This window comes from Nyctibius grandis, chromosome 5 (genome assembly GCF_013368605.1).
Source record: "Nyctibius grandis isolate bNycGra1 chromosome 5, bNycGra1.pri, whole genome shotgun sequence".
NCBI lineage: Eukaryota > Metazoa > Chordata > Aves > Nyctibiiformes > Nyctibiidae > Nyctibius > Nyctibius grandis.
The window spans coordinates 53,449,724-53,464,137 of NC_090662.1; the positions used below are offsets into that span (position 1 = coordinate 53,449,724).

The 14,414-nt window shown below is 38.6% G+C and overlaps 1 protein-coding gene across 1 annotated transcript in view; it reads right to left on the reverse strand.

Annotated features, from left to right (window-relative positions):
- Positions 1-493: 493 nt before the first annotated feature.
- EEA1 (early endosome antigen 1) overlaps positions 494-14,414 on the reverse strand; it is a 73,237-nt gene continuing 59,316 nt past the window's right edge. The window contains 7 exon segments of the mRNA XM_068401356.1: positions 494-2,125; positions 3,182-3,280; positions 3,621-3,741; positions 5,085-5,323; positions 5,622-5,807; positions 7,545-7,676; positions 8,125-8,310. Of these exon segments, the coding sequence (XP_068257457.1) occupies positions 2,003-2,125; positions 3,182-3,280; positions 3,621-3,741; positions 5,085-5,323; positions 5,622-5,807; positions 7,545-7,676; positions 8,125-8,310 (1,086 nt within the window). The 3' untranslated portion in view covers positions 494-2,002.

The following is a 14,414-nucleotide window of genomic DNA, read 5'->3' on the forward strand; positions in this document are numbered from 1 at the left end:
GAACAAGCAACTCTCAAGTTCGAACCAGAAAAGCAGGTCAGTATTTCACACAAATCACGGTTGTATCCCAAACCCTTTTACAGCAAGGTGAACCAGTTACATAGTTCAGCTGGCTTTTGGGAAACAAGAATTTAATTTTAAGCAAATTCCTTGAGGAAGACTCCTTGATGCTGCAAATGTAGAACTAGACAACTAGACAGGTAAGCTAAGAAGGGATATGAAACATACAGATCACTCTTTCTGGAAAGGAGGGATTAAGAAGTCCTGATTAACTCTCAAGTGAAAAAACAAGATATTTTTCATAAAAGAGACTCTTCTTCATCCACATATAGACCTGTCAATAGATAAAAGCAAATGAACGTGCCTAACAATGGCTAAGCTTCCATCATTGTGACAGAATTTGACTCCTTACCTCGGGCAAGAAGTAGAGGAATTCAGGACACAGTGCCTTTTCTCTGAACAGCTGGCAAGATTTTGTAAGACACAGAAGGGCTTGGCATGTGGGGAATTTATTAGGGTATTTAAGACAAAGGGTCCCCAAATACTGGAAGGCATAAACCCCGCTCAAAGAAATAACCTTAACAGTTTTGAAATACCAGATACAAAGGGAATAAAGTTAGACACAGGCAGGCAAAAATGAACAGGTGTAAATAAAATTACAACAAAGAAGAAGTTTAGAGCCTACATGAACTCTACAAGAAACCTCTGTGCAAGTACAGAAAAGAAAATACGAACAAATATCTGAAGACTTACGTATTGGCCTCTTATTCAGAGCCGTTTGGCCAATAACTAAGCCAGTAGCAGGAGATTCACACCACCGCTCTGAGCAGACTAAATCATATAACTAACATAACATTTAAGACCCCCTGGTAATGCGGGTCAGATGGAACAATGGAAAACTGAGGTTTGTTAGGTGTAGCAGGAGTTCGGCTTCTTCCACCAAAAGCTGAGGGAAGGGCAGAAGAAAAGGTCAGATGAACTGCAGCAGTTTCAAAAAAGGCTTTTTCTCAGTAAGATACCTAGCATGGAAGGTCTGGGTGTCCCTTAGAACCACAGGGATCTCTCAGGTCTTCCAGGGGATGGGCAGAGGGAGAGATGCGCTACAGGCTACTACCAGTATTGTTAGTTTGCTTTTTTAAAACCCACATATAAGGGTTTCTGGAATATTAAAATCCATCAACTGAATATGTAAAAGTGAAATCAATCAATATGGGATGGAATATTGTAATGTATCATGTAATATCCCTACAACGCCAGCTAAACTTTGTCTCACAATTTGTTCACACATACTCTCTTTCAGAGACACGCACACACACAAACTACGCAATATAGTGTGTGTAAAGATGTTCCCGTATCCAAGCGCTGTAGTTTGAAAAAGACTCGGGTGCTGATATGACAACAAGTTCTAAGTGGGCAAATAAAACTGAGCTGGAGTCAAGTCCAGCCGTTACCCTCACTGTGGAGTTCGAACTTTAGAGAGAAAAATCCAAGAACCAGAGAGATAGAAAGAAAACAAAATCACAAGGGGTTATAAAGAACATCAGATATGCAACCAAATGCAACAATTAGTTATGCTTTTAGAGCAACATTTGATACATAAAATCCTCACAAGTTTTTGCATCTTCCTTTTTCTTTGAAGGAAACAAGAATAAACTACAGTATCACATAAACACTGTTTCTCTTGAACAAAAAAATAAAAGATAAAAAAATACATTGTTACTCCTCTGTTTAAACTTTATTTACAAATAACTGGGTATTTCTAATCTAGACATAGAAGCTCTTTCCAGGATAAATGGCAATAAGCTATGGATGATCTGAGCCCATGTCTCACAAAAAATACAATAGTTTTACTTGGTATCAATAAACATTTTAAAATATACTAAATTTTGCCAAGTGTTACAATCATTGTCCAAACTGAATAGTAGTCTGAGTGCTGAACAAAGTGCATCAACAGAAATTATAAATTTTAGTGTAACATTTCTTTGTCACTCACGATAGCCAGTTATCCTTGCAAGTCATTAAAGCAAGTATCACAGACTCGGACAGGCTTCTTAGAAGAAGGAGTTAAGGCATTCTTTGCTGAGCACTCGGCACAAAAGATATTTCCACACTGTCTACAGTGATGCTGTGAAAGAGAAGAAACATATATGCTAAACATGAATGACAGGGCATTGATCACCAAAAGAGATCGTGTCAAGTCAACTCTCATGTTTCAGAAGTCAGTTTGAATTTTTAAATAGCAGTTACACAGCACACAGAAGGGCACAGAAGTAAATTCTTTCTAAAGGGTACAGGAGAAAAATATTCAGAAGCACTTCACTGAGTCAGGAGACTATACCAGTTTCAGAAATTAACTGGTTGAAGTTCATCCTCCTCTTGAATTTCTCCTCTTGAACTTGTTTTGGTCACATAAAACATGTTCTTCTTATATACAACTACCTGCTTTCACATTGAGAAGTATCTTTGAATCAAAGGATCCAGCAGCCCTTGTTCAGAGACTACCCAAATAACATCACTACAAATAATGCAGGACAGGGACAGCCACCTAACACCAAGTCAGGAAGCACTGTAAAATAACCTCATGAATATCCCTCATCTACTTCATTGCCAAGTCACTTGTTGGAGGGATGGTAATCTCTGGATGAAGGGCAGACCCTGCCAATCGAGGGATGCTAACATCTTAGCTGACCACAGCTGTTTTTACAAAGAAGGTCTGACTACAGACCTAAAACACATCCAGTTGTTTCTTCTGTTCCATGTCTAGTTAGTGTTTAGAAATATATAGTCACAAAGCACCAGATCATGTTGATGCCTCATATTTTCACATATATTTAATTTCAACAAATTTACATTCCTTTTATACCTGTAAATCCAGTTCAGACTGGTTATAAGTAAGTTTACTGCAATTACAATGTAATTTTGCTTGCTCACGTAGGGGATTGAACTATTTTAACACTGTTTATAAACTGATGCTGTTAAAATGGCATAAGAATCATGAATAAACTAAGCTCCATAAACTTTATTTTTAATATTTAAGGCACTGCAAGCAATAACTGTATTCTGAGATGTCCTGAGTATCACAGCACTATTAAGGCCATTTTCTGAAGTTTGTATCCCATCTAAGAGTTTGAAAACAACAGAAAAAGAAAATCCCCCCAGACACACAGTAAAACACACCTACCCTTCTCACTGTCACTGAAAAGCCTTTTCCACAGGCCATACAATTCTGTACCTCATTGTCTTCTGCCCATTTCCTGTTGAGAGCTTGAGTGTGTTTGATCTATATAGAAGATATAAAAAGGCAGTTTCTTTTAAAATGCATGTCTAATTCCTACTAATTTCCTGTTTTCACTGCACACACTACCCAATGAGGTATAAAAGCACCAATTCTGCCATGATACTGAGAGCTTATATTTGTTCAGAGAGAAAATCTTTCAAGTTTCAAAACTATGAGCAGATTTAAGAACGCACAGACAGCAATATGGCCCTCGTACACCACAAGCATAACATCTTAATCACTCTGGAAAGGTAACCCACCACCAATCTGACATAAACTTGAAATTCTCGTAAGTTCCCACACAGAGAATCAACAGGTTTAATTGTTTCAAACCAAATTATACCTGTAATGACTGGTTTTCCCGGCCAAGTTCCTGCATTGCAGCAGTAGTGTTGTCCAGCTTTTTCTTCATTTCTACAAGTTTGGCTTGAAGCTTTTCAATTTCTCCCTCGCTTTTTATACATCTGAGAAAAATAGTAAATAGTCAGCTCAAAGCATATGAGGCAATCTACACTGCCTCCTTTGGGCAGGTTGTCATGTCTGAGAAGTTACTCTTATAAAATCCAGCCAAAACTATCCTTGCTGTGAAAAGTTCTTGCATGCCTTGACTGGAAAAATGTTCTGTTTTAACAACCAGTTTAAGATTATCTGGCATGCTCGCAAATATCTGTGGCTTATTAATACCTGGAGTTACTCCCAAAACCAGGGACAGTACTGAACGCAGTCCATCGACAGCAAGCCCTGATAAGTACCTCTGTGCAACAGGACACTCTCACAAACCAGCTGCAGCAGACCAGGTCAGACAACAGAGCAGAAAATAAACCTTTTTCTTTTAGCAAGGCCACCTCCCATCAGCTGAAATTCAGTTAACTGTTGAAAGCCAAATTTCAAAGCGTGTTTTTCTGCCAAGCTGTAAATGGCTACTGGATGAGTTCAGCATAGTATGGCAAGGCATTGCCAAAGAAAGAGGATCTCATATGAATTGATTCCATCCTTTCCCAAGGTCTACTGCTCAAAAAACAAATCAGCAAGCTTGACAGTACTGAAAAAAGTTTTCCACTCTGCCATCACCAAACATGTCAGGAAATAAGGACGAAGAAATGTTCCTGTCTCACAGGTGTTTCTTCTGCCCTCGTAATTGCTGCTTTCAGGTAACTCCCGCTGCCTTGCACGCCTCCTGCTGTCTGCAGGAAAGGCGCTCTGCTTACCTAAGATTGAAATATACTGCAGAAACAACAGCAGAACTGAAGAAAATAAGACTGTAGGTTTTCAGGAGGAAGAAGATGCCTCCTGTGTGAACCATAGCCTATCTAATCCAATTACATGTTCAAACTCCTAACATTGCGCAGTGGGCATACCTAGAAATCCCTAAGCAAATTCTGTGTTACTGGAGGCACTAAGGAGTCTCTTCCAGGCTTCTAGATGACTAGTGCATCTACTCTGATTGAGTCAAGGCAGGGGAGCCTCAGAGTGAATGGATTTAGAAGGCTCTTATACATGGGCATAAATCTTCAAGCACAAGCACAGACCTGTGGCTTTGGTGATAAGTAAGGTCCTGATTTTCTACAAAATGGTCACCCTGTCAAAGCCCACAAAGAACACAGTTTTTTGCCAACACCCCTTGCTGTGCTTTGGCATTGACAGAATGTTGCACTCTGGAAACTGCACCCACATCCCAGGCACTAAGAACAAACATGGATTTAAACAAAGCATGCATAGAGAATCCTGAATCAACTAAAACAAGTTTTCAGTGTGAGGCTACCCATTTCCCAGACTACGTCTCCACATCATCATGACCACAGCTTACCTCTCCAGCAATGCTCTTCGCTCATCCTGATTATTCTGCACTGTTGCTTCCAAGACGGCAATGTCCCCACGTAAATCATCCGTCTGTTTCTCCAGCTCGCTCACTCGCCTCTGACTGCTTTGCCACTCTTTCTTCATGGTAGCCAGGTTTTCATTCAAAGCTGTGACCTGCATAGTGAGCTTGGTCTCCTTTTCCTCATGTTTCCTGTTTTCTTCTTCTTTCTCTTTTTTCTCTGTGTGCTAAGAAAACAATGGAACAATGAAAAACAACCTTCCAAGTATTCTTTCTCTATTCCCTGCATTTAATTGAGGCAAAGAATCTTACTGTACTAGAATCACTAATTTTGATCAACAAACTCTATTAGACAAGGCTGTCATCCCACTGAATTTTCCTACACCATGAAATGCCTCAAAGATTTATGAACTTGTCATTTAAAAATTAATGTAAACTAAAGTCAACTCTTTGCTTCCTCTCTGTCCCTGAAAGAATCCAAAGGCGTGTTCACAAAACAAGTCTTATACTCTCTAACATACTAACCAGTTTAGCTTCAATTTCAGCACATTCTTTCTTCAGCTCCTCTTCTCTCTTTTTCAGCTGATCTTTGACAGCTTGATGGTTTTTTTTCTCCTGTTCCAGAGCTGAATTCATATTATCCAGTTTGCCTTGCAGCTCTAATTTCTGTTGAATCAATAGCTGCTTTGCATCCTTGAGATTTGCCACCTCCTGTTAGGATACAGAGCTCAAAGTTGAAGTAGCAATATTGAGAGTGTAAATGATTTAAATCCAAAACTACTGTAACTCTTTCCAAGGAGAGGACAGCAATAATTTTTAGCTTTATCAGTGGAAGAAAGGATGATTTTATAGCACAAAGTATCAGTGATTTTCATGACCAAAGATTTTAAACATACCTATATTATGAACAACATTCAATTTAAAAAATAAATTTAATGTATGTTTCTACTAACGTAGTGGAAGCTCTGTTGGATTATTTACTACAGTTCTTTGAAAAGATATGTCCATTGTCATTTTCTAGAGTCTGTTCTAAAACTTACTTCACGTTGCTCTTGGGTTGCAATAATGAGCTTAAAAGCGTCATAATGACAATGTAAAGACCAAACACTGATCAAAGAAAGCTGGTTTTTATTAGTCTTAAATGTATAAATCGTTACCCCATGTTTTAAGCAAGTAGGATGATACATTTGGTTTTAAATATTAGTTTTACTTGTTCTTCTGTAAAAAAACATAAAAGATCCTGAAGTAGAATAGTTAGTTAAACTTACAGGAATCATTTTCCTTAAAATTACGCAGCCAAGCATACAGGTACCAACAGATAATAGGCCGTTTGCCAGTTTTCCATAAATCAGAATTTTCATCACAAGTTAAAACCAAACCAAAGGCAGCGAGAGAACTTATCCCGAGGACAGGGGGATGCCCTATAGATGCAGATCTATCCATTCCTTGGTAGGAGATGGGAAACAGAGTATAAGCCTTTAGGAGACAATTTCTGGTTTAGTCTGATGGCTTGTCGGGAGATCAAGAGATTAATATTAAGCTGCCACTGGTATGCACATATTTTATATACATATTTATAAATTTTCTTCTTTAGAATACAGATTTTAGGAATGACAAGAATTATAACCACCTTTCCCCAAAATCCAAGAAGTACTGGACATAGATTGCTTGACAGAAACAAAGAACTGATTTCTATCTAAAAATAAGACCATTTTCTAAACACTGGAGTACAAAAGAACATCTGAAACTCATAAGAAATCACGTTACTTTCTTTTTATTAGCATATAGGGACTGTACCTTCATTTATACTTGTGCAGCAACTTAAACCCTGTATGCTTAACAGATGCAAATACAACTCCTAACAGCGTAATATGGAAAACACAAACTATGGTCTTTTAGGAATGTTTGTTTCTACAGAGACTAAAAAATGAAATACGTAGAATGTGGCAAAAAAAACAGCTTGTTCAACTGAAGACTAAAAATTATTTAAATAAAAGTGTGACTTTTTAAGACATTTTAGAAACCATAGCATATCAGGGAGTTTCAACTCTACCACATATCCTTGAGAAGTACCAGATGTGCCTAGAATATCTGGGAAACTTCACATTCATGACACTTTTGGACATCTTTCTGTACTTCAGAATAGTATGCACAGTGAATCTACAGTGAAATAGAAAAAAAAGTCCAGACATACAACCCATCTCGAAGCTAAGACAAGTTATGAGGTCCACCTGCCCAAGAACACTGGGCACCAGTGCTCCAGGATTATCACTAGTCAAGTCAGCATTGCTCAGGAACCTCAAAGAAATCTGTGCTTTGGTTCCCTTACCTGTAATACTGACATTTACAGCAACCACCTTTGCAAAGCTATTCCAGATAACATCTACTGAGTAGGCACATATTTCTTATCAGATAACCAACCACATGAAGACTAGTGTCTCAATATACCTTCTCAAATTCTTGCTTGCAGGCTCTAAGCTCTTCACCCAGCTTGGCACTTTCTTTTTCGAGTCTACTCCTTATTTCCTGGAGCTCTGTTGTTTTACATTTTTCATTAGCCAAGTCTTTTTCTTTCAAAATCTTGAAGAGAAATAAAAAGTGCTAGAAAAGTTACTTCTTCCAAGTTCACAAAATAAAATTAAAGAAAACAAGCTAACAAACAAAAAACATCCAGGGCCCAAAACCTACTTGGAGGCTTTGTAATTAAGGGGAAACAACTGCCACATATCTCTATCCACAGTTCAGAGTGCAAACAATTAGCAGCATGTTTGCAGTTTTAGATTTAAAACTAATAACGTTTTTCCACATGTCTAGCCACTTAGAACAAATTAACAATCTATTTCAAACCAAATTCACTTCAACTGTCTTTTAAAAGTCTTTGCACCAGAGGTTCAGTAAAACTGCCATTGCTATGCACTACAACAGTGCTATGCCCCCAAAATACCCCTTGTTTAGAGATGCAACAGAAATTAATAAAGGGTGCCTGCATGGGGTGGATGTGTCTGTATGAAAGTTTCAAAAGACTTACCCTGTCATTCTGAAGATCCTGTAACATTTTGGTCTTCTCACCCAGCTGTTGCTCCTTCTTTGATGCATCCTGCTCCAGTGTAGACTTTGCTTTCTTCAGTTCCTGAATCTGCTGATTATTGCTAGCAATTCGATTTCTGCTGGAAACTAATTCTTCTTGAGCTAAAGCAAGTTTTTCTTCTGTGGACTAATTACAAAGAGAGCTCTGCAAATTATCTGTCAGTATAACAGCTTCAGATACTCAACAGGCATTTAAACATTTTGAACATGGAAAAATCTTTTATCTAGTGTGCAACTTTTGCTTCTAATGATGACAAAGCATAGGTACAGAAACTTCTAGATTACAAGGTTACCCTAAGTAAAAAGAAACTACCCCAGTCCCATTTCCAGCAGCAATACCTTACTGTACATATTCCAGCTTGCATCCTTCCACAGAGAAAAGGTGAAAACATACAAAAGGGCAGAGAATGAAAGGTGACTGATGAAAAGAGAATGAACTTGAATTTGCTCACACAAATTTATTTTATTCTCTGGACAAATCAGCTGCTCTATAACTCTAGACAGCTGTTACTTAAAAGGCAGTAAAGCTATATTGTGTAGATCTCAAGTCATTCAATGCTATTTTTTACCAATGACTCAATGAAGCTAGTGCTAGGACAATCATGAAATTCTGGAAAATCCTAAAATGAAATGTACAAACTAAAAATGATAATATCAGGACAAAACATTTCAGTCTCAGCTGTATTGGCATTTTAAACAAAATTTAAACTTCCATTCAATATCTACTACAGATTATTTTAATTTGCCTCCAACTCTCCCCGTTACCTAGAAAAAGAACTTGGATTTATCTCTCTACAACAGGCAGCAAAACCCCAAGAAACAACCTAAAACTTGCACGCAAGGCTCATTCTATTTGCTCACAGAAAAGTCAAACTTTGGGGTTCTTCTTGAGTTAGTATTCTGGAGGGGGTTTTTTTTAAAGCCTTTGGCTTTGGCAAGGACTAGCACCACTTAGAAGCATGTTCTTTCACAAAGAATCAAAGAGAAAGAAAAACGCCAAACTCATCCTCCACTCCACCAAAATATTGGCATTTAATGGAAATTTTTTGATGCTAAGATACACAATATGAGGTGATGTGACTTATTATTAGTAACAAGTTTAATACCTTCAGTGCACCAGTAAGGATTTAAATTCTTTCGAGATAAACTAAGTTCTTTTTGAAGCTCTTACTTAAATCCTGATCAAATCTCTTGTTGAAGGTTAGTGATTTTTAAAAGGAACAATAAGCACAACTTTGACTTCACTTAATTATGTATATGCTTTAGCCACTCCTGTGTTGATTTAAGAACAAATTGATTTCTGATGCCTCCTAACTCCCTTGTAAAGTATTTTGCCTGTAGAGTCAGACTTAGTTTGAAACACCAATGATGGAACACTGCTGATTCAATAGCATTTTCAACAACCCCAGTGGCTCTTAGAAAGCTCACACTGGCTTTTAAAATTAATTTGCAGAAAAATGATTTTATTTGCTTTCTGAGCTATTAGAGTTTATTACTTAAAACTTTGCACGGTGTTAACTCAGAAATTTTTTTAAGCAAAATAGGAGATGCTTTTGCAATTTCAAGCTTTCAGCAGGGTGGGTCTTTCAGAAAGCAAAATTAGAATCGTAGAACCATAGAATAATAGAATAGTTTGGGTTGGAAGGGACCTTTAAAGGCCATCTAGTCCAACCCCCCTGCAATGAGCAGGGACATCTTCAGGTTGCTCAGAGCCCCGTCCAACCTGACCTTGAACATTTCCAGGGATGGGGCATCTACAGCCTCTCTGGGCAACCCGTTCCAGTGTTTCACCACCCTCATTGTAAAAAATTTCTTCCTTACATCTAGTCTAAATCTACTCTCTTTTAGTCTAAAACCATTACCCCTTGTCCTATTGCAACAGACCCTGCTATAAAGTCTGTCCTGATCTTTCTTATAAGTCCCCTTTAAGTCCTGAAGGGCTGCAATAAGGTCTCCCTGGAGCCTTCTCTCCTCCAGGCTGAATAACCCCAACTTTCTCAGCCTTTCTCCCTCTGCTCCACTGTGAGCAGTGGAGTACCATATTTTTCTAACAATGAGAAAGAATGGGAAGCATAGCATCATGATATAACATTTTCACAGGAAAACTCAGATAGTCTCTGCAGTTTTAAAAAGAAACATAATGAAGCCACAGCTTTTATTCAAATTTGTTTCCAGTAGAAGAAACGTGGTTACATCCAATCTGTTAGCACAGGATGATGAAACTTGATGAAGTGGATAGTGACACCCAACTTAAAAGCCTCACATAGGGGATACTCCTCTCTCAACACCCCCCGCCCCAAAGTGTCTACACTGGACAGGTCATCTCATTGTCCAGGCTAACACAACATAAACATTCTTAATAAGGAAAGCCTGTATCTAGCCTACTCTGCACCGTATTATGCACAAACATTTCTATAATTCAGTAGTTTGTAATATCCAAGACTTGAAATTTTGCATACAATTTAGCATACTATAGCCTACATATACAAGTACCTCTTAGTTATGCTGTGATTAATAATGATGTTACCTACCTTAACTGGGAAACCATTCAATATAATTTTAACAATAAATCAACCTTCTAACTATTTATGCCTTTCTGCTGTGCTCAGAAGTCCCTCACAGCATCATTTGGAAATGAGCCGAAATCTCCTGGCACATGTTTAAACATTCCAGTTATTATCCTTGCTCCTGACCCAGTCTCCCCTGAGACTGTAATTCAGCCCAATTCTTTTGGACTGCTAAGGAGCTCACATCTTTAACATAAAATCACCTTTCAAAATATCAGATGCCATTTACCTTATTTAATTACCATTCAGTTTTGCCATTGTTCCCAGAATATAATAGATGTTATCCCAACAAGATGATACCCTCAGTCATGAGATAGATTGCTCTTTAGGATGACAGACAAAACCAGACACAAGGAAAAGGTACAGAACAAAAGACACCAATCTGTACTTATTTTTGTAAATAGATGCTAGGATTACTGGTATAGAGTTTAAATAAATAAATAAAAAGAGAGGACGATATCACAGTCTGATTCAGGACAATCTGGGCTGTTGCAGTGCAAATCATAGTGCCAACAGCAGAACTGGTCCTAGCTGGGTGGTAGGACCTGGATTCATGCCACGTAAGTGAGGTGCACAAACGAGCATTTTAGTCTGTGTGCTCTCCCTGATCCCAGTCCACAAGGAGAGACATGAAATTATTCACACATGCTAACCTGATCTCTCTTCACTTCCTAAGAAGGGTTAGACTGACTGCAGGCAACTTAGGCTCCTGACTTACAGACCTCAGGTTTGGCAGCATGAATATTGTCCTAGAACATCCACTGAAGATACACTGACAGCGATGCCAATATTGGAGGCAAAGAAACATTCTTTCGAGAACACCGAAGAAACCAGAACCGACTACAAAAAGCACAACTGCCAAGACTGAAGGATACTTGGCAGAGTTCAAGAGGGCAGGATTCACACAAAGTACGTTTGCACTGACTCAAAATCAAGGCAATAATAACAGTTCTGCATTTTTATTAACTCTTCTACATAAAAATTGCTTTTTCCACAAAAAAAAACCCTCACGATTAAATATTTTGTGTGTGTGTGTATACAAAAAATATTTATATATTATATATACACATATATATATTTCATAGAATCATTTGTATATATGTGTGTGTATATATACACAAAAATATTTAGCGGTATTCTTTTTTTATTTTATATATATATATATATATATTCTTTTTTATCAAAAACTATAGCTTTTACAAGCACTCAAATCCTACCCAATTTCTTTTTCCAGTCACAGAGACAAAAAATCTATGAGTATCGTTACTGCTATAAATGGTGCATTTTTAAACCAAAGTAAATTCACCTCAAATAGTATCCATGAAATCATAACTACGTTCTCACTTCCAATTTTGTTACAACACTTCTCACTTTTCCTCTGCAAGATTTACAGCTTCAAAGTTTGCATCTGGCTACAGCTGCAGGATCTTCTGTTACTGAACCAGAAACTAGGATCCAGCCGTGCTGATGACACTCCAGGGAGCAGCCACCCACTCTGCAGCTCCTTCTCATGCAATGCTCTATGTCCAACCACAAAACTCCGTTGAAGCATTTGCTCACTTTTCAATCACACCTCAGCCTCCCAGCTGGAGATGAGCCAGCGATCCCAGCCATGACATTCCGAACAGATGCTGGCAGATGGTGCTCCTCGTATGGCCTAACGCCCGCCATCCCCTCCCAGGAACCAAACCCACCACCCTACTCACGTCACCCATATGCTGTATGGCCTTTTATGATTTATCCCCACACCTGAAACCTCGGCCTCACCAATAGCGTGGTGCTACACCATGTGGGAATATTTAAGTTTTCCCTTGCAGTATTTTTATCTAAGGAAAACCTCACACTGCTAGGATCTCATGCTAGGGCCTAGCCGTGCCTGTCCCAGGCAATGCTGAGCTTCAAACCGTGCTGACTCAACACAGCTGTGCAGGGAGTTCATATCCCTACTAAAAATCCTGCACTGAAAGACACCCAAACTCACCTTACATACAAGTTTTAAAAATTTCTACTACTGCCTAGATTAAGACCAATCTGAACCTCAGCCCACCCACCAGCTTCGGTTTCAAATTTTAACCACAATCCATAGCTCTGGCTCAATTTATCTGCTTCTATTACGTAACTCACCTAAGATGAAAGATAATCCAGACAACTGACTTTGCATTGGACTGTGAAACTCTACCATAAAGTTCTTCTGACCTAAATGGTATTTTGATATTCAGGTCTCAGGACTAACATTATCACGCTGAGGCTTTCTGAACATGCTTTTTCCTTTGAGGTCTTCTAAGAGAAGTTATCACTGCTTCTTCAGGTTAACATTGCAATGAGGCAGCACATCTGCAATTAAAGATCTGCTCCCCACCTTTTCCCTCTTCTACATTTTACAGGAAAAAGTGGTGGCAAGCAGACCTCACTAATCTTAAGTAATATGTTTTTAAACAAATTTTTTAAATCGAGCAAACAGGCTCCAAGTTGGTAAATCGCTTCAGTACTGAGGACCCCGATCTTCCTCAGGCTCTCTAGGCTCCACAGAGACTTACGTAACAAATCAAGTTACCTGACTGCTCATCTTGAAAATCTTGTTTTCCCATTGCCATCACCTTATTTTACCTTTTTGGCACGGATGTTCTCTCTCTCCCTTGCTACCATCCCCATTCAGGTTTAAAAGCATGTGGGACACCTACTGTCCTAGTTTATATTTGCCAGAACTAGAAGTCATCAAAATGATTTAATAATACTTACTCAGAGCTATTTTTGCAACAAGCGATAATTACATGAAAACTATACCAAAAAACCCCAGTTACTGAGCACATCCGATGCTTTTACAGGTCACTGCATTATCAAATGTTGATCTAAATGCATTGCAGGAAATTAACTCTCAGAGATAAATCTGCTACAGTAACTAACCGTAAGAAAGAGTATGTTTAAACCACCTTTGCCTGTTAATCATGACAAAGTTCTTCACACTTTTACATAGCAATTCATCCAAGAAACACTGATAAGTAAAGTTTCTGTACCCTGCAGAGAAATGTGGCAGATAATCTAATACTACAGAGGAGAAATATGATTAATAAAACTCCAGTGGCCTATATGTAAAGGAGCTATTTCTCTTTTTCTTAAAATAACCCCAAACCTGGAGTTTGGCTAGGGCTCCACAGCTCACATGGGCCTATCTGAAACGGCCACAAGACCTTTAACCATTTCAGTGGTGGGACTGAAAGGCCTCCACTGGGACAGGTGAAAGGGAGCTCTGAAATCTAAGCAGTTACCGATGGCTCCCTTTATACATAACAAAGCAAACAAAAGCTGACATTTAAAACACATCAGATGATCTGCCCTCCCAAAGTGCCTATTTCTCTCCATAAACTCCACAAGAGCCTAGAACAACAGTGTCAGTCAGACAGACACTGCAGTGGGATTCATGTGAAGTGGAAAGTGACAAAGCTACACAACTTGCCAGTAGACATACAGTCTCTGCAGCACAGTATGTCCTGGGACTAACTGGAGCATTGGCTTAGCACTGACAAGAAGGAGTGGGGCAGAAAAAAAGGACAAAACACTCCTTTGCTTACTGACTCAACTCCCAGCAATGCCTCTTTGAAGGCACTACACTCTAATATCAAATCAGATAAATTCAGCTTAGGAATACCAAAACCATCAAGGACTA